This window comes from Dermacentor albipictus, chromosome 5 (genome assembly GCF_038994185.2).
Source record: "Dermacentor albipictus isolate Rhodes 1998 colony chromosome 5, USDA_Dalb.pri_finalv2, whole genome shotgun sequence".
Lineage (NCBI taxonomy): Eukaryota > Metazoa > Arthropoda > Arachnida > Ixodida > Ixodidae > Dermacentor > Dermacentor albipictus.
In genome coordinates this window covers 46,456,788-46,478,235 of record NC_091825.1, presented here as the reverse complement: position 1 = coordinate 46,478,235, position 21,448 = coordinate 46,456,788, and the positions used below count along the sequence as shown (strand labels likewise).

The 21,448-nt window shown below is 44.8% G+C and overlaps 1 protein-coding gene and 1 long non-coding RNA gene across 5 annotated transcripts in view; one reads left to right on the top strand and one right to left on the bottom strand.

Moving 5' to 3' along the window:
• LOC135900482 (uncharacterized) overlaps positions 1-10,627 on the bottom strand; it is a 54,167-nt gene extending 43,540 nt beyond the window's left edge. Inside the window, exons 1-2 of the long non-coding RNA XR_010563876.1 lie at positions 10,238-10,627; positions 5,451-5,571 (exon numbers count right to left, since the gene is read on the bottom strand). This is a non-coding gene — a long non-coding RNA (uncharacterized lncRNA). The remainder of the gene's footprint in view (positions 1-5,450; positions 5,572-10,237) is intronic.
• Positions 1-21,448, top strand: part of LOC135900480 (uncharacterized) — an 88,608-nt gene that overhangs the window by 34,286 nt on the left and 32,874 nt on the right. For all 4 annotated transcript variants that reach the window (XM_070538368.1, XM_065429965.1, XM_065429964.1 and 1 more), the window contains 2 exons: positions 18,929-18,986; positions 20,131-20,222. In XM_070538368.1, the coding sequence (XP_070394469.1) occupies positions 18,929-18,986; positions 20,131-20,222 (150 nt within the window). The remainder of the gene's footprint in view (positions 1-18,928; positions 18,987-20,130; positions 20,223-21,448) is intronic.

Genomic DNA, 21,448 nt, shown 5'->3' with positions numbered 1-21,448 from the left:
CTAGAGTCGTATGCGGCGGCGCTGTGACCGCGCATTACAGGAGCGTGAAATGACTGCGCCATCGCTACGCCAATGTGATTAAAAGCAAACTTAATTCAAGCGATTACAATTTTGTATCAGATCCAGCTTTCCTAAACACGTGCCAACTAGCGGCCCAAGCGGCCGTGGCACAAAGGTAGGCGTTTTCAATGAAACAAGCAGGTTTCTTTCGCGAATCATTAAAAGTACAGGTCGAAAATTCAAGAAGGCAGGTGACAGATATGTTCTACAAGGCAAGGCATACGAGTCAAATTCAGTGAATATGCTTTGGAAACCTAGAATTTTGTTTCTAGAGCAGTTGAAGATTCATCAATGGAAGGCTACAGAAAACGATAATTTACACTGAATTTTTTAGAGAAAACTGGTCACTGCGATGAAATTAGAATGGCTGACAAAGTAGGCGCTCCAGTTTATGAAGCCCAGAGACTCGGCTTTCGATTGATGCCTACTTCGATATTGCACGCATGGAGTAGTGCTGTTCTCCGCTTCACCCCCCCCCCCCCGAAAAAAAAAGAAAGAAAGATTTTGAAAACAAGTCGTGCAGATTCATGTGGAATCTTGATAAACCCAGGCGTATCAATTATGAATTGTCGGAGCCATGGGCGGGTTGGTAAATCTCGCGCACATATAGTCCCGCGTCATTCTGGCATCGGTTTAATACCGTTCTCCGTGATATTTTTTAAAGCCCTATAAGAGTTAGTTCCACAGTCTCCCACCACAGGGCAGAAACAGAAAACTCAAAAATTAATTTCGGTTTCTGTTGTTCAGTGGTGTGCTAACATACCAGATTTTCTATTTTTGCTTCCTAAAAGGAGCGATGTGCTGCTCATTTGTGAAATCTTTGCTTTTAAAGCAATATTTTATTCTTTCGATGACATATCTACAAGCAAGCGCAAGTCTGTGTTAGGTAAAATAAATCTTTCGTGCCTTCTAGCATGGAATACACCTAAAGTCCACAGTTCTGACAGGTCCCCGAAAGCAAGCAATATATAATGATCTAATCCTGCTTATAGAGGCCTCTGCAATTGTGGCTGAGAAATGAAATAAAACTGAGATCTTTTGAGCAGGAAAGGGGCAATAGGGCGAAGGGAAGCAACGTGCAGAAATGACAAATTAGTGCTACGCTTTCCTTTCTCTACAAGACTGAATGGAGTTCAAAGAGAGATCGCTGTCTTATAGACGATAAAAAGAAGCGTTATTGTGCCTTACCGCTTAAAATATTTTCCATTTCATTAAAGAGCAGTGGCATCAAAATTAGAGGCAGCAAAAGTGGCCTAGTTACAGACTGCGTAGACGAGAACAATGTAAGTGCAAAATATTGTGCTTAAAGCACAGGGCGTGCTTTAGGATAAGTTAGAAAAAACACGTTATGGACGCTGAAACTGGCAAGAAGGCCACTAGCTCCCTGAAATAAGGCTGAATTAAAGAAACTGAGAATTAGCTAGCTCAAAACATTAACACCTCTGGAGCTTGCGTCATATCTGCTAACTACGGTGTGCACGCGCCGTGTCGTTAGGTGATACGTACTTGTGGGCTGTGATAAAAAAAATCAGACAAAAGCATAAGCGCCACTCATATTTAAACGACTTAGCCTAAGTGAAATTTCAATGCAGCTGGACTTTAAATGGGATATAAAATGCCATTTGGTTTACAATACTTCGAGGCAATCTCGACACCTCAGGCACGACGGAGTGGGAGTCGCCGCAGTCTGTAGAGCCGCACACGCACTTGCGGAAATATTCTGCATGCGCCCGGATGTATGCATATCTTTAGACGAGCACTGAACGCTGAGCTGTGTTTCGTGGTCACTCTCATGACTAATGAGGCTGACAATCAGCTGCGTAAAATTTAGTTGGTCGCCTAGGAGGACAAAATTAATGGCTATCGCAGTGCGTTCTGGGCGGTGCGCTTTATTCGACTTGTCCTCAATCCGCACGCAGCATACATGGTACACTTAGCTGTTGACATCACGAGATATCGGTCACCAAGGAGGACCGCCTCAGCGAGCTGACAATAACACCGTGAGTGGCGTCTTCGAATTTTGCTTTGAAATAAAGGAACAAAGAGGCGTTTACAGGTTTCTGTTCTTTCACTTGGGTGACTCTTGGTACACTATGGTGAAAATAAATAAATAAAGATGCACACGCCAAGAATAAAAAAAATAATAAACAACATAACGTCTCGGGCCCCGTACAGGTCCTTGGATCGCAATGAAGATATAATATGCATGGGCGTGCGAAACTATGATGCTGGATGTGCGGCTAGAAATCTGCCAGGCTGAGTCGCGGGACGCTTTTGCTCATGAAACTTGGCAAATATATGGGGAGATATGGTAGAGTTAAGGGGCACGGGCATAGGAAGCAGGCGAGTGCTCATTCACTGGAGATGCATTCTATCCTGCCCTGAATGCCTGGCCCGAACCTTAATTCTCCCTTAGCCGAAGTTTCTTCAATATAGGCAAACATCAACTAGGCCCAAAGAGGTACAGCGTCGGGAATAACTGCTGCTGTTAACGTCTTGCCTGCAGTCATGTGGTATTCATGCGTACGCGGGGGTGAATAAATGTCCCCTGCTGCGTTTGCCGCGGTCGATGTATATAGAACATTGCTAGCCGTTTTCGTTAAGGATCAACATATGGTGTTCCTCGTACGGTGAGTCGACTTTTTGTGCAGTGGTAGTACGTGACGGAAGGTGTCCGCCTATGTATTTAGGCTGTTGCGTGGCACCGCGTTGCATACCCTAGATCACTGGATCTGCTGACTAGGCTTGTATACCCATGGAAAGGTCCGCGAGAGACCCTCCTCCTCGTGAATACCAGGCGGGTTTTCTATAGCTGAACAACGAGCAACGCACTGAAGGTGGCATGCAGTGAGACGTGGACCATTTAGACTTATTAAAAATAGCGATCGCCCGCAGGAGTAGGCAGGTGGCGTGTCTGGGCCGCAGTCTTGTAGCGGAGCCCTTTTCCACTAAAATTCCCTTTTCCCGCATTTCGCCCGGCAGGGACATGCCGTCTGCGTTATCAACGGGACCAGCCGGCCGTGAACGGTGGAGGGCACCAGTGGCACAAAAACGAACAGCCTAATTTTCTGTGGAACTTTCCACAGCGGGCTAGCTTACTGAACACAGAAAAGTGCATTTTCTTGGTACTTGAAGATGTTTAGTTTTGACAACTCCAGGTGAATCACGTTTTCGAATATTTCATCATGGTAAGCTGCTTCTTGGTCAATGTAGTACGTTGCGAAAAGTTGACCTATGAGAGAGACTTGTGAGGTGGCGAGATGTTAAACAGGTACGCTGGTTATTATGTTGTCTGCAGCGCTGGCGACATTTGCCGGTTGGCTGTTCTTTAGTGAAGTGACGCAAACCCACTCCGGAGCATTGACCATGAATCGGGAGGCTCGGTGGTATAAGAAAAAAAGCTACAATATTGAGAAAAATGAAGTGAAAGGAAATTGGTATCTAAAAATTGTCAATTAAAACGTAAATGACATGAGTATGAAGTGAACAATAACAAAATATTCCAGTTACGAAATATGCGAATGCTTAAAATGAAAAAAAAAGAAACGCTGGAATTGTGCCGGTGGTTGTAGACAGTTTTCTTATTCTGCCCCCTTTGGTAACGATCAAGCTCACTGTCTGATTTATAAATATATGTAGATATTGATACGTGTGCTTGTTTGCCTTTCTCCGGTGACCGCTGTTCACCGGCTGATATAAACGTTATCGCACAGCGCAAGACGCACCTGCTTGATTTGGAACTCGAATGTTATCGTTCATTCTACTGGTTGTGGATGTCCACGGCGAACCGTCTATTGGCCGATCGCACGCGCGATACGAATTGTCGAATTGCGCTGTAGTTCCTTGAAACCATGCGGAAACCACAGAAAAAGGATTTGAACAAGAGGGGACACTCGGCGAAAACTGGCAACAGGAAATACCTCACGCTAGTATTAATGTTGACCGTTTGCTGCCGCGAGCATGAAAAAAAAAGAAGATAATTTGAAATGAAGCTTACAGACATTGTTTTATTTTTTTAATATTTCCAGGAAAAACTAAAGATATCTGCGCATAAATCAAGTAATACTTTGCGACTTACTTTTCTTGCGTTACCTAGCGACAGGCCAATGACGCGCCAGTGCATGCGTCATCCGTCGGACACGCCGCTGAAGCGAGCGAGGCCGGCTGCGCATGTAAGCGTTGTCCTGTTTGGGTACCCGTCTGACGGTTTTCTTTTTTGGATTTAGTCTGGCTTTCTTTGGGGGGGGGGGAGGCGGGGGTTCCCGGCATATTCTTGCGTACCTTCTGCACTCCGACACGGCACCACTGCACTACTGAACTATGGCAAGGTGAGAAACTGACAGTCTGCAATGCATTTCGAGCAATTAGGGTTACGGCACGGAACCCAGACTTGTGACACAGTTAGCGAAAAACAGCTCAGTGGTCCTGCAGCAGTTAATTTGAGTTAGTGAATCGTAATGGGAGATGTTTGCCACGTTTTCTATGGGTCCCACATGTCTGTACCTAATTTCGGTAGTTTTTGGGCGCACTCGCCGCGCGTGGTGTTGTGACGCATTTAGGGAAAAGCAGCTCGGCCGTGTGAAGCATATTTCTTTTTTCGCGTGTACTGGGACGACTTTATGACGCTTTATCTGACCCCCAACATGATTGTAATTACTTTTGTTACATCTTGGGATGACTTTGAGGCGCACTCGCCGAGCCTGTCGTGGCGCAGCGAAAGGCAGCTCGGCCGTGGTGACAAAGTTAGTTTTGCGTTTACTGAATCGTAGTAGGACAAGTTTGTGACGCATTTTATGGCCCCGTGACAACATACACATTCTTTCGGTACTCGAGCTTGTCGAAAACGCGATGAGTGATTGGGAATTAAGAGTGAAAACACGGGAGTGTGTTGATTGCGCCGGCAGAACGCGCAAAAGATAACGCCAATGAGCTCAAACACCGGGAACCTAGTTCGAAAATTCTGCTTTCTCAGCGACTGAAAACGGGCTTAGCACCCAACCATTTGTCGTGAGTCCGAGTAGAGGGAATTCTGCGGGCGTCTAGCATGGTCTGTTTGAGAGCCTGTGTTGTGGCCGCCTCTGTGTATACGTAGCGTACTATCGCGTCAGTTGAAGCCAAGTTCCTTTGGAAAGGCGCAGTAGCCCGTTTATTTGTGTTCTTAAAGCGCAGGACTAAGTAAGGCCCCGGAATGGGGGTATGCTTGGAAATCGGATGTTTTCGCGATATGTACGCCATTGTTCGGGATGAGTCGCTTATGCTCTACGCCATATATGTGAAAGCGAATTGTTCTTGTTCGTAATACCGCCGATTCACCACTTTCGCACTTTCGCCTCTATACACATTATCCCTATAAGGTGCTATTACCAAAATGACACATGCTTGTAATTTACCTTTTTCCGCTGACATCGTCCGGTGGAGCTTCGTACGGGAACTACTGCTGCTCGCCTGGTGCCGCAACGATGGATGCGATGTTGGATGAATGCACAAAAAGTCCGGAACGAGCATTTGTATCTAGGGTAAAATATAAACATTTCCTCATATCACAAGGTGTCTTGCGTCTTCCTTATGAAATTGCACGTTGCGCATAAGCAATGGGGGCTTGTGAAGACCGTTCGCACTTATATATAATAAAGCAATTTCGCACCAAGACGGGGCGCGGGTGAGCATTAGAAGGAAAAAAAAGAATGCCGCGGCGACCAGCGCTGCCGGCGTAACACCTTCCAGCTACCGTTCAAAATGCGCGCGCCCAAAACCGAAACCTGGAGGTTCAGGTGTTAACGTCGGTCGCTTGGTGCACAGCTGTCAGTTCGACCGCTGGGCTCTATGGGAGTGTCCGCTCTTGTTGAATTCTTTCTCCATCTTGGAACCTTTGACCAGTGACGTATAAAAGCCGAAGCGCTTGACCCGCTGATCAGATTGCGACGATCGGCGGCTGTGTCAGCCGCGGTTCGTTGTGCTTGGAGTGTAGTTGCTTTTATTTATTTATTTATTTTCGATACCCTGAATAGCCGAGGCATTGCAGAGGGGAGTGGGTGACAACGTATAAACAAAACAGAATGAAAAGTGCAGCTTTATACAGTATTAGCGACAAATTGTAAAAGTGAAATTAAATATAACAGAATGGCACTAAAACAAATATAACTGAATTGAAGAGAAATAAATACAGCATGTTATACAATACTAGTGCCAAACTAGCGTAAGGTAAATTTGGGAAAGGGAAAAAAGAACAGGAGAAAGAAAGAGGAAACCGTGAAAAAGCGAAATTGCAAGCATCGCGACATATGTATAAAGAAAAATAAAAGAGTGGGGAGGAGAGATACACGATATGGTTAAGCCGGGCTATCACAAAGTAGGTACGCAAATAAAGAATGAAAAAAGAATAATCAGAAATGGAAACATTGTCGTCAGGTAGGTGGTCCGAATAGTTTAATGTGTGCGGTATGGAGGAAAAATAAAATGTGTTTGTGTTGCAAAAATGCATTTAACTTTGTGTTTATGGTCAATCTGTGATGAGCATTAAGTGGGTGGCGTGATAAGCTCGGTACGTAGTGATGAATGATGGAAGACCTCATGAAAGAGGCAAAGGCGGAAATACTTACGCCGCAGTGACAGAAATGGCACTCACTCATAGAGCGTGTTTCATTGCTGCTATACTTGTTTTACGATGGTAATTAGAAAGAATGAATAATGCGGCGTTATTCTGAATTCTAGATAACTAATTAAATTTGCATGATGAGGGTTTCAGATCGCAGCGGCGTATTTTAACTTCGACCGCACATGAGTGTTGTAGAGAAGCATTTTGAGGGGAGATGGGGCTTTATTGAAGTTACCTCGTAAGTATCCTAATCTGCGGTTAGTACTGTTACTGCTTATATTAATATGAGTATTCCCGGTTATATTGTACGCAATAGTAACACCGAAGTACCGGTATGATGATACATGGTCGAGTTCGATGCCGCCTAGTTTGTACGTTGAGGAGCTTTCGTACTGCCGAGAGACAGTCATTAGTTAGAACTTGTTGGGATTTGAATTCATGAGCCAGTTATCGCACCAACTTGCAATGTTATTTAAGTCTGTCTGCAAGATATTTTTATCGTCATCGTTAGCCATTTCCTTGTAAAGTGCACAGTCACCGGCATACAAATGCACCGAAGAAGAAACGCCGGTAGGCAAATCGGTAGTATATATTATAAACAAAATTGGGCCCTAAAACTGAACCCTGTGGTACTCCCGATGCTACATTTATTTCAGGTGAGTTATGACCATTAAGTGTGACGTACTGGAGGCGGTTTGTCATGAAGCATTCGAGCTAAAACAGTGTGTTAGAGTAGACATTGAATGAGGAGACTTCAAACATCAGTAAGGTGTGATTAACTTTTTCAAAGGCCTTCGCAATGTAAAAAAAAAACCGTCTATCTTGAAGTTCGTCTAGTATAGCATGCAAGTGTTGAGTGAACAGAACTAACTGGGTTTCACAGGAAAATGTACGCCTAAAACCATGTTGGGCCGATGCAAAGAATGAATTAGATTCTAAAAATTTAGCTACATGCGAGTAAAATATTTGTTCCATAAGTTTACATGGAATGCTTGTTAATGAAATGGGCAGGTAGCTGAGAGCGCAGCGTTTATTGCCAGACTTAAGTACTCGAATCAGCTTACAGATTGTCGAATCGAGCGGCAGGATTCTTTGATCAAGAGATTGCTGAAAGATCTTGTGCAGAAAGAGAGAAGAATATGGGCATGTCGGTTTCAGAAACTTCGGGTTAATGTTTGCAGTACCACATGGCGAGGACGTTTTTAAGGAATTTATTAAATTCACAATGCCAGCAGATTCAAAAATTGTAGGAAACATTGCATAACATTCACGACACCCGACTGTGTCAACAGGCACGGCGCTGTTTCCCGAGAAATTGGCGGGAAAAATATTGCTAAATAAAAGTGCACATTCAGATGCAGCTATGGGATCACCAGACTCATGGTTGATTGAAAGTTCGGTACTTTCGTTAGGATTGATTACGTTCCAGAATTGCTTTGGGTTCCTCGATGAAAGCTCAGGTAATGTGCGGTTATGAACAAGATTCTTAGCAGTATATACAGCTTCCGTGTACTCTGCTTCTGTATTGTGTTACGCTTCCCAGCGATCTGAAGTGTTTTGCAACTTGTCCATGCAGAAAAGGCCCTTTTTTTTTCTTGTCACACAAACGTTTCAGATTCGCAATATATCATGGCGTTTTTTGTTGTTGTTGTTGTTCCGTACACGCCGAAGGGGCACATCCTCATAAGTGAGATCAGAGACTGCGTTTCTGAAAATAAAATACCAGTTTTCTTTTACGGTAGGCTAATCAAAATTAGAACAAAAAGAATCAAAATTAGAACAAAAAGAAAGTACCGAGTCATTTCTTGGTTAATAGCGACAAAATCTGCCTCGCTATAGTGCCGGATATATTTGTCTTCCTTAGTTCCAGGCGAAAATGACATATTAATATCGAAACGTAGCAACAAATGCCGGACCAGGAAGATAGGTAATTGGCGATATGAGGCCATGCTGGGTTGTCAAAACCGAGTCTAATAGCTGATTCATTAGTTATTCTGGTAGGTTTGGCTACAACCTGCGTGAAGGTAAAACAATCACACAAATCCAAGAAATGTTGAGATTGTGTTGAAAAGGGGTGGAGCAAAGGTACACCAGTCTGCCAGCTAATGCTAGGAACGTTCAAATCGCCAAAAATAATGTAAATGATTAAGGGCACCGGGTTACGGCAGGGCCGAGAAGGTCATGCAATTCATCGACGAATGACGACGCATAGTTTGGAGGGCGATAGCATACGCCTAGAATAATCATTGCGTGCTTACTTGCTATTGCTACCAATACCGTTTGCAGAACGGACGCTACTTTTACTTGAAAGGAGGGAATTGTTTGAGATACGGCTGTCAACATGCCACCACCATGCCTACCTTATCTATCGCAGCGATACGCGCCGTAAGTGCTATCAGTCTGAAAAAGTTCTGTGCTTTCCACACTTGAGTTGAGCCATGTCTCGGTCATCATGATTACATTTGTATTCATCGAGAAAACAACAGAGTTTAGCCGATTCCGGTGTTTCATAACGCGCCTTACGTTAGAAAAAAAGAACAGGAAGGTTGAAAACTACAGAAACTTGATTACCCCTACCCCCTGCTGATTGTTACTTGTGAGAATGTTTGGAATGAGCAGAAGGCGGATCATATTTGCGGCTGCGAGTGCTAGTAGCGGGCCGATTGCTACTATCAGACGGCTTATCTTGATCTATACTATCATTTGAAGCGGGAGGTTTCTTCTTAAGCCTTTGCTTCATCTGCGTGTTATGACTTGGGCTGCCATACATGCAACAGGTGTTACCTACATACAACTTGTCATGCCGAACCGCGAAGGCTGGCGACTCGGGCAATGAATTAGCAAATTCGAATAGTTTGTTCCGGGCATGTCTTGTCGATAGTGAAAAATCTGCGGTAACGGTACCATTACTACATTTAAACTTTGACTGCTGGGAAAGGGCTTGTTGCAGGGAGTTAAAACGACTAAATTTGAGTATAACGGGTCGGCACCTATTTTCTTGGTAGGTGCAGAATGGGTGCGCACGTTCAATTTTATCGTCGGTTAGATTCGGGTCGATATGCTGCATCAATTTTTTTCTCAGTTTGTGCCCATGATTCCTTGCTGTCCGGAACACCACGAAAAATGAGGTTATCACGACGAGCTCTGTCTTCGATGTCGTCAAGGCGTGAGCTGATAACATCGCCTTTGTGTTCTATGCCTTTCACTGCCTCTTGTTCAAGAGTGAGCCTTTTGTTCATATCGCCAATTTCTTCACATTGGGCTTCAACTTTGAATATAGGCGCGTTCACCGAAAAAAAAATATTCTTCAAACGATTTCTGTGCTGTTGCGACATTGGCCGCAATTTCAGCTTGACCATGGGACAACCTGCTCGTCTGAGCCTTTAGTTCCTTTAACATCGTTAGCACTTCATTTTGCCACAAAACAGGACCCGGGTTGCTTTCGACATCCCCACAACACAGCGGTTTGCAAAATACATGAACATATTCATCATATGCGCTACACAGTGCGTGGGGGCAGGGGAATAACAAAATATACCTGTTGCTATAACGCTTAGGAAACAGGAAACATGTTTTACTAACCTGCACGAAGTAGAAAAGCCGCACGAAGCGAAAATGAGCCATGATGCCACACAGGTGCTCTTTTCGTGTCCGCTGAAGCGAGGTGAGGTTCCCGTGCTGTTTAAGAATTGCGCAGGGACTGCTTGCTTTGTCGACGCGACTGTCCTGGTCCATGGGAGCGATATGTCTCGAAGGCAATCATTGAAAGTCACAGGTTGGCGTGACTCATTCCCACAGTCGCTATTTTCCGGCAAGGGGTGATTCCAAGGTTTTTGCGTGTGTGGCATTTATAGATGGGTGATACGTGACAGCATCGGTAAGTAGCGAGACAGGCCGCAGCCTGCAGGAAGAAGAAAAGCCGCACGAAGCGAAAACGAGCCATGATGCCACAGGCGCTCTGTCCGTGCCCACTCTGTGCCCAACTCGGCACAGATTCGCCAAATAAAAAGTTAGTTAAGCTGTTGACAGCTTTGCTGCTGTGTTTTTCCCCGTCACTAATACGTCACAATCAGGAGCGTAGCCAGGGGGGGGGGCTTATGGGGCTTCAGCCCCCCCCCCCCCCCGAAATGTTTACGTGCTGTCCATGCACCGCCAACCAAAGCGACCCCCGGCGCCGGAAATCACTCTGGATTTTGTCTAGAATGTCTTTTTGACGCTCGAAAACACATTTAACCGCGAAGATTGCAATCTCGGGCTGGATTTCATGGCAACGCCCATACACCGGGAGTCACATAACGCCAAGCAGTCCCACCCGAGCACAAAGTTTCAGGGGCGCTTTGATGGTGAGCGGGCTCGCCGCGGCATCTCACTGAGGCCACGGAATCTATGGAGTGCATGGATATCAACTGCGAAACTTTATGGGTATAAATCTCATAAGCTCTTGATGTGAAAGGTGCATTGACATTTCCAAAGGTGTGCTTTAGATTTTCAATTGCGGAAATTTGTGGGTTTAATGTTGTTATAAAGATTTGACGCCAAAGTCTTTGACTTTTCTAATGTCTTACACCGGAACATACAACGAGACAAGCCAAATCAACACACTAGCAGACGAGTTGACAAAGCAGGCAGCGAGGTCCAATGAGACGAAGCGTTGGGGTGGTTCACTTGTGCTGTCATGTCACATAAAAAAAAATATTACCATTTTTTTAACCTACGTCAGAACATCCATGTCAAAACACTAAAGCCAGCCAAAGTAACAACGTTCTTATTTATTTTTTCTACTTTGACTTTTATTCGCGAGGACACATTGAGCCTCTTCGATGCTTTTTTTTTCTTCTCGCTACCCTACCCTTGGGCTGCCAGAGCCAGCCAGAGCCCATACGTTTTTCTCGCATGGCCCCGACCACCATGCGGTGCACTTCGGTGCGCGTTCGGTTTGCTCCGGCCGAGTGGATTTTCACCGGACAGAGTTTTGGACGCTTTCTGGCTAGCAGACGAGAAAAAAAAACAATGGTCGCTCGCCGCCATCACTGTGGGGACTCGAAGGATTGCACCGCATTCCTTGAGCGGAACCTTTCCGGAAAGTCTTGTTTCGCCCGTGTAGGATACTGAGCAGTATGCGTATGGTTCTCAGTGGACCAAGCGTCTCATGTTTTCTTCGGTATTCCTTCCGTAGCCCCATTAGGTGCCCGAAGTAGGCATTAGATTCTGGCCAACATACTTTCCTATGTGTTTTTTTTTTCATTTCGGTGCCTCCGCCTCACAGAAAAGAAAAATACACTGTTGCGGCGCAGCGAATTGTCGCATGGTGAAAGTTCGATTTTGATACTTCTTTTGCGGAAAGTAATGGGCGACGGGACGCTTCAGTTGCCGGATACGCTTATTATATTATTGTGAAAGCAATTATATGGACACTCCAGGCGCATTCCTGCCATCGCCTTCATGTTTGGTATAAAGTCCAAGGGTGATAACATCGTGACCACGCGCTGCATGCTGTATGTGCGAGTGAAAGCGTAGGAGGGGAGGTGGAATGGGTGAGCCGACGATGATGGCTCAGTCTTGTGTGCGCAAAGGAGAAAAGCGGGGAGTAAGCGCGCCGCCTTCCGTCGCGCGCAATACATCGGGGGGAGTGGATGGAATGGGGGCGGAATGTAGGATTCTGTGAATCTATGATTGTGCAACATGTTTGTTTGCCTTGTTTGACGCATTATATACAGTTACTTCTTCTTACATACATAGACTCATTGGAGACTTATACGTATACTTAAATATCTTGTTGCGAGGTTTTGTGTATACATGCAGTGAACTTTGTTTCCAGTGACACTTTTTTGTCCTTTATCAAGCCGTATTTTCGCATTTGCATATACCATTGTATCTTTGCATTTCTAATGTACGAGGGCGAGTCAAATGAAAGTGAGCCTACCCTAAACGCGCAGTAATGGTTCGGTTCATTATCTGCGAGGCATGCGCGTAGGAGAACGGTATGTCTCATTTACAAAAGTGACACGCAGGTGTGAAGATAAATGTCCTTTAATGCTCTCATACACTGGGTTTAATATGGTTGCGTCACATAATGGACACTTCAAAAGTTGAATAGCTCGGTGCCGCGAAGTTTTTGACAGCTGAAGGTGTTTCCAAAACAGAAATTAATCACCATATGACTGCCGTGTACGTTGAACACTGCATTTCATTGACCACTGTGAAGCGTTGGAGCAAACGGTTCAAAGGACGTTTCAAAGACATTCCAAGACCGGGCCAAAACCATCGTGCAATCACCCCCCACACAATTTCAAAGGTTCATGAGCTGCTGAAACAAGAACGGAGGATAAGCATCGATGAACTGGCAGACCGTCTGAACATCAGTCACGGTTTGGTTCACGCCAAAATTGATGAGCTTCTCGGTTATCGGCTCTTTGGTGCGCAATGGATCCCCAAGATTTTTATCTATCGCGAGAAGACGGAGCAGTTTCGCGCTGCCTTGACTCATCTGATCGGGTATCACAATGAGCATGACGACTTCTTGTTTGCAACTGTGATCGGGACGAACCTTGGTGCCACTACTACGAGCCTGAAACACGACGGCAAAGCTTATAGTAGAAACATTCGAATTTACCACGCCCAAAGAACGTAAAGGCCATCATTTCCGCTGGAAAGGTGTTGTTGACTTTTTTTTTGATCGACAGGGGCCATTACTGATAGAATTTGCTAAATCTTGAGAGGCTATCAATTGTTTCCGATATTGTGAAACGCCAGAACGGCAGCGTGTCGCAATCAAGAACGAACAACGTGGAAAATTGACGAATGGGGTCATCTTCTTCCACGACAATGCCTGTGCCCACGTCGCTTATGTGGTTAATACAAAACTGGCAAAGTTCAAGTGGAAAACGCTGCAAAATCCGCCATACAGCTCAGACCTGTCACCTTGCGACTTCTACATTTTGGGGCAACCGAAAAAACAGCTCAAGGGAACCAGATACAGACTTTTTGAAGCAGCAACCCAAGGAGTTTTATAAGACGGGAATCACGCAACTCGTTAGTCAATAGGACAAATGTCTAAATTCTCATTAAGACTACTTTTAAATAAAGTACCCCGTTGTTGGCTCATTCATTTGACTTGCCCTCATATATCTTGCAGAACTCCTGCTTTTTGTACGTGCTCTCTGTCGCGACTGTAACTTCGGTGCAATTACTCACGACACACGACAAGGGACAGCTACTCCTGCGTAATACATTGGAACAAACGACAGCGTCATTGAGATTTTTCACTGGCCATTGCATATATACAAGAATGTAAGCACGGTTGTTGAATGACAAAGTTTCATTAACATATTTGTCCTCAACTTGTTCAGTTCATTGCCTTTTAATTTTTCATATCAGCGGCATGCACTGCTTTCCTGGTTTCGAACTGATATAGTTCTAAAGTTCGTGTGATATTTTCTTTACTTAATAAATGGACAAAAACCATGGAAGCATTGACGTCAGTTATGTTGGGCACAATTTTTGGCACATACGAGTGTAATATTTTATAGAAAAATGCATATTTTACTTGTATTTACAGTGCGTAGCTTTCAAGAATTCGTTTGCAGCATCTTTGGCAATGACAATGCAGTTATTATTCATGTATTTTATCCCTCGATAAATTGTTTAAGAGGAAGCTTTAGCTCGGGCCCAATCCGACGCGGCCTATTCAAATACTTGTAAAACCCAGAAACGCTTTTCTGAGATAATCCTGCTAATCACTTTTGAAATTGGTTGCATCTGAGAGAGAAAGTTTAAATCCTAGTGTCTGTTGGAAACAGAACTTCGATTTAGGGCCTGAATATTGTTTTAAATATTTTGGAAAATTCGAAAGTTTGAAAAAATAGAAGCACGACGTTTACAAACTAATAGCTATGCATGAAGAACAGATATTGTGGCTCTGTAAACGGCATTTATTATAACAGTCAAAGCGGACAAGTTTGCTGTGTCAGAGAGAGAGAGAGAGAGAGGGAGAGAGAAGAATACAGGAAGGCAGGGATGTTAACCAGTCAATAGTCTGGTTGGCTACCCTACACTGGGGGAAGGGAGAAGGGGAAGAGAAAGAAGGGAGAGAGAAGGTGTAGGTACGTGTACGGACAGCACTTCAGTTAAAGTCACTCGAGCAAACCAGAACTTCTGAGAAAACACAAAAGTGCCTTCACTGCCCTCTGAGCCGATGATCGGTCGGGACGGTGCTCTAATATTGTCTGTTCACTCAGAGGACGATCGTCTAGTTTCCTCAATGTGTCGGACAAATACTGTCTTTGTGCTTGAAATTGAGGACAATGGCATAATATGTGGTCAATGTTCTCCTCGCATGCGCAAACATCACATGCAGGACTATCAGCCATTCCAATTAGTGCTGAGTAGGCATTCCTGAAGGCCACTCCAAGCCATAACCGACACAGAAGAGACACTTCACGGCGGTGCACACCGGCTGGAGGTCTGAGTTGAAGTGATAGGTTTAGTCGGTGCAGTCTTGTGCGCCTTGTATGTACTGTATTCCACTCTGCTAAGGGGATAGTGCTTGCCAGAATGCCAAGTTGTCTCGCGGCGTCGGTCCTTGAGAGAGGTATGGGGACGCAGCGGTCTTCTTGGTTTGACGTCCGAGCTGCCTTATCGGCGGCATCATTACCAAAGATACCGCAATGACCTGGTATCCACTGAAAAGAGATATCATGGCCTTTTTCTCTCAAGTGATGGACAAGTTCCGCGATTTCGCACGTGAGCTGATCGTGAGTTCCATGTCGGAGAAACGAATGCACACATTGCAAGGCCGGCCTTGAATCGCAGAAGACTGCCCATTTTCTAGGACTTTCAGCATTTATCACTTGAAGCGCGTCGCGGAGAGCCGCGAGCTCTGCAGCTGTAGACGTAGTGACATGGGAAGTCCTGAACCGCTTGGTTATTCTCATTGCTGGTATAACTACAGCGCCGCCGGAACTGGTTGATGTAGTTGATCCATCAGTGTAGACGTGTGTGCAGTCGCTGCATTTCTCGTAGAAGAGAAGTAAAGTTAGTTGCTTGAGCGCTGATGATGGCAAGTCCGACTTTTTCTGAAGTCCTGGGACTGTAAGGTTCACTTGAATACGGCGCATACACCATGGAGGAATAGAAGGCCTTGCCGCAGGTGTGTAACCTGACCTGAAAGAGGCACGGTGCGCCAAGACAGTCGCACTGAATGTCGTGTTGGGCCTATCTACTGGGAGACTTGCTAGGTGGTGGGTAGGGGTCCGGGCGAAGTGTCTTATGTTCACACGCATTGTTTCAATGCTAATGTGCGTTCTAATAGAGAAATCTTGAGCGACTGCAATAACTTCAGTCGTTGACGCACTCCGTGGTAGACCGAGACATATCTTGAGTGCTTGGGCTTGGATGCTTTGGATTATGTTCAGGTTAGTTCTGCAGGTGTTGGACATGACAGGTAGGCTGTACCGCAGGAATCCAATAAAGAGGACCCTGCACAGTTGTAGCATAGAGTGTACTGGCACTTGGTATCTTACGTGAATTGGTTACGTTGTGTACAAGGGTTCTGCAAAAGCCGTATTTTCACAATACTAAATTTTTTTGAGATTCATGTGCAACATTTCTATTTTGTCCGCTGTAGATGTACTATTAGGTGCAATTCACAGAATTGTGATATCATTTTTCATTGTTGAGTCACGGAGTTTTAAACTTGATAGTTTCGTTTTCTGAAAATTTTCAATTTTGGCCAATTTTTAATAAATAATTGACCACCTAAATGAAAAATTCGAAGCCAGTAGTCACTAGAATTAAACTTTTTCTTTTAAATGCAACAAACCTCCTCAAATTTGGTGGTGAAGTGGTTGCAGGGAAAAACGAATTCGCCTTCTATATGTACTTAAATAGGAGCACCCGAGCTAAAGCTTCCTCTTGAGGAGGAGGCTGAGCTGCAACGTGCAGATATATATATATATATATATATATATATATATATATATATATATATATATATATATATATATATATATATATATATATATATATATTGGGCCAGTGGCGTAGCCCCCCCCCCCCCCCCCGAGCAAAATTTATGGCTACGCCACTGGTCACAATACTATCTTGTTTTTTCTCTACTCGTTAGAATGACTGTTTAATGAATCGTCTGATATTTTACTCACTTGAATTTATTCATCAAAATTACATCGTTTATATTCATTCCATTACCATATCTCTGAAATATGCTTTACTCTTGGCCAGTTCACTCGAGTGGGTATGCCCCACCACCACCACCACCACCACCACCACCACCACCACCACCACCACCACCACCACCACCACCACCACCATCATCATCATCATCATCATCATCATCATCATCATCATCGTCGTCGTCGTCGTCGTCGTCTTCGTCCTCGTCGTCATTAGCTCATCAGGAGAGACGGGAGGACGACGACACAATAACATCAATGGTGATGACGGATGGAGAGACGGGGAAAAAACAAACCCATTTTCAACCACTTAGCAGCTGTCATGGTAAAAAGAAATGCGTTCGTCTTTGAGTTGGAAATAAATATCTCTTTTTTTTCACAGTGCTCTTTAGCATTGCTGACGTCGGTACGCAAGACGCGTATACTTCCGGATTATTCTGTCTGAAACAGAGAAGTCATGGACTCATACGTCTCATGTCGCAAGCACACCTCGAAACGGCACTTATTGTGCATTTTGAGCACGATCAAGTCAGCAATAGGGCCTGAAGAGTCGTGTCTAGAAGACATACTTACTTTCGCGGCTATGATCATCACCGCCGTCATCTTTATCCACACGATGCATTAGGAAGAAAGAAGAAGCTGCCGCTGCCTGCTAACTCGCAAGCGAGCCCTCTGCGTCCCGTCCAGCACGACTGCAGATGGCGTGGTCCAAAGATGGGGTCGTCACTATCTTATTCTTTTGCTGCGTAAGTCTGTACGCGTGCATGAATGTTTCGTGCGTTGCTAACGAAAGAGAAAAAAAATACATTTGCGAGGCGATTAGATGTCTATACGGTGTTGGTGAAATACAACGTCTTCCTGGCCAAATTGACGGTGACAATCGGCTGTGTGAACCGGGTATTTTCTTAAAGCTAGAGCCGCGCTATAACGACAGCGTTTGATAGACGTAAGCTAGAGTCTCAACGGCATTCCAACTTTTTTTATCCATGCACAGCGACGTCCAAAACCCTCCTTCCCGTTTTACATTTCTCCTTGCGCTCTTCAAAGTCCGCTTCGCTCGGCAATTTGTTGGGGCACGGCATGGAAGTGCGAAGTCGTGTGGCGAGTGGGTGCCGATCTCTCTTTCTCTCTCTGCAACTCTGCCGATGTACTGACATTTCCCTGAAGGCGAGAACGATGTAGGGCTCTTCCCCGTGCTGAAGGGGCAAGTCACTGCGCACGGCTGTCTTTTGCGTCACCCCTCACGTGACAGTAGGAAGGGCGTCGGACCTCAAACTGCCCTATATTCGGGATTGACTCACATTTGTAGACTGCGATATCTTCGGGACCGGCCTACTAAAACGGCTAGGAACAGATATGACCCGTATGGAAAAAGTGGTGGTAACTCGAAAAGGAAAACGTCTTTCAGAAAGCTTCTCAGAATCTTGTTACACTTAAGCGACTGCAGTATGCGCTTCGTTTGCATCTCTTTTTACCATTCGGTAGGCGGACAATCATCGAAAGATACAGAGATTTAAGTATCAATAACCCTCCGCGTGACTCTGTTTGAAGCTCAGTCTGCTATTTCCATCGAGCACTACACCGGGTCTCTGTACAGGTGATCAGTTAGCTCAACTCTGCACCAGTATTGTTCAATGCCTAAACAAACCAGCTCTTCTGCAGTGGTGATAATGGGTTGAGAGTTATGATGATGCTGACTAAGCAGGCAAAATCATTGCTCTTCTCCGAGCAGCACGTACATGGAAGACGGCTGTCCGCATTACGCCTATGGCTATGATGCTTTTGTATAAACACTCATTGGTTCTGTTGGTGTGCGTGTGTGCAGATGGCACAAGCCGGTCACAGTTGCAGGCCACAACCAGATTGTCGCGCAACCATGCGAAAAAGGACACAGCCGTCAAGGCGCCAGTATTACTTTTTTTTGTGCACACAAGCCAAAAGGAGAAAACGAGTGAAACCAACGTGAAGTTACGTGGTGCCATCTGCTTGCCGGACATCGTACCACTAACAGATTCAGCCCGAAGCATGAGACAGATGCATGCTTACTGAAATGAAAATTTAACACGTGACTTTCTCTCTCCAGGTAGTCAACACGATCTGCGTTTTCGTCTACGTCTTCGGCAGTTACCGCAGAATACACAGTAAGTTCACCTGCTTGACAGCGGTTACGTCCAGGCAGAATAGAAACGCTTAGCAATATAAAATCAACTAAGATGATTTAAACTTACTTAACGAACCATTGTGCGAGAAAAGAGCGGTTAACTATATCGCAAGTCTTATGTAGCATGTAGCACGGCAGGACGCTGGTTTGCGAGATGTTTTTTTTTTGCGATGAGTAGTAACGCTTCGAGAGAAGGTCTACGTTATCATATCTGTTAGACATATGACGCCGTACAGACTACACTTAGTAGGCCAACACCTCATTTAATTTATCTTCAGGCCTCAAGAGATATGGCCTTTAGCGAAGGGCATGTCTTTGCTAATGGATTCATATACAGTTGATAGATCTAAAGCAAAACGATAAAAAAAGTCACTTCACGGTTCCGGTCTCACAATGCATTTACCGCAGCCAACAAATGTATGCATGCGACATGCCACCCCGAGCTTTCTAAAGTGATCTCCCCTGGCGCTTGAAGTATAAACCCCATGTCGCGTGCAAGCGATTTTGCACGTGACAGCGACAAGCGACGCGATGGAGATGGCTGCGCGTTCACTCGTCGCACTACAAGTTGTACCCCATGCGAGCGATGACTTCTATCGACGTCTCCCCAGTGTTGCCAGTATGAGGGCAGCAATATAGGCGCCGAAAGTAGCGTGACGCGTGCTTTAATAACTTAAGTTGATGTGTTTTACTGTAAAAAGCAGCATAAAATATTTCAGAAAGTCATGCAGTAGGTTCTTATCCTTGCACGTATAAAAATTCAATCGTTTACATGTTCCGTGCGACAATCGGAAGTACTTGAGTTATGTACATCCAGTTCCGGCTTCGCGCTATTGGCTAGTCGCTCATAGCACTTCCGGGCGACGAGCGACGAATTCTAGATTTGCAGAACCGAGCGATCGCGCGACAACACCGAGCGATCTGCAACGGCCCGATCTGTCGCTCGAAGCCGTCGCTCGTCGCTGTCGCGCACAAAATGGCGCTCATGAGGTTTAGCCTTGACTCCTTTCCCCTTTGCGCATTTGAAATATGCTGTCTCCCCTTTATTGTCCTCGGACTTTGTGCTGCGCAAGCCTTTGCAACGCAGAGGTGCGAGTGTGACAACGAAGCTGTCTCGCGCGCAGACAAAGGTGCCTACTACGACGTCGCCTTCGGCGTCGAGACTTCGCTGAACCTGATCTCCGACTTTGCGATGATCGGCGCTCTGGAAAACGACGTACGTTTGGGCCATCACTGAAATACTGCGTATTTTGTCGACTGTAGTGTTAAAAGAAAACCTAATATTTAGACCTTCTTTGAAGATAGTATAATTCCTCTGCGAATAAGCACTGTAATTGTGAATAAGTTGGGCAATGAGGTATCAGTTACCTTCATTGAGAATGGCATGACGATTTACACAATGCCTTTTCTTTCTGTTCACGATGCTTTCATGCTGAATAATTATTTATATAAATATATAATTCGCTAATTAAATTCAATCATCCTTGGGATATATCAAATGACATAATAGAGGGGAGTGTTAATGCTATATAATTTCTAAAGACATCTTGTAGTTCCTGCTAACATAATATTAGGTGCGAGAGAAAAATATATTTAATAGTACAATGAAGTTCGCAAATGTACCGAAAACACAAATATTCATCAGTGAACGGTGGTCCACAAGTACAATAATAAATATAGAACAACGATTACTTCCGTGCTATGTTGACACGCCTAATTTATCTTTCTTCAGTCACTGCTTTTTAGCGACTAACAAATGTTAGACGTTATTGCTAGACGGAGGATGCGTGTATCGGTCGCTTCTCCAATATTATCGGCAGTTTTATCTGTTGGTTGTTGTTACCAGCGCTTCTTGTAATTTGACTTCATGCGCGAACGGAACTGTAGTACTCTGTGCAATACACGCGGGCACCAACGATTATTCTGTAACATTCGATGATTCATGAATAAAAGCCGACGCGTTTGCCCAGCAGATCAGATTTCGATGATCGCCGACCATGCTCGCCGCTGTCCTTGTGCTTTGAGTGTAACCTGTCTTGTGGGCATAGGTTCGCCCATTAGAGAGTTAAATTTGGAACTCACCGTTTTAAACACTGTCGTTCTTCACTGTCGCTACCACGTGACAATACAATGTTAGTTAAGGCGTTAAAGAATGCAGGGCGTTCTAAATACAGTTGCAACTGATGCGGTAGGTGGAGCTCACTCGTTTGATGTTTGCGGTTATAATTTAGCGAGGTGCGAATGGCAGGCTCGCAAGTGATATTGGCCGGTAATCAAGATAATGTTTGTGACACGATTGATGATGTTGAATCACGTTGCCGTCCTTCCAATCAGGTTGTAATGAAAGTCCATGAAGTGACTGTTTAAACATCATAGTAGAGAGAAGAATGGGAAGCTGTACTTTTTAAGAATTTAATAATTAGGTTGCAACCTGGAGAGCTG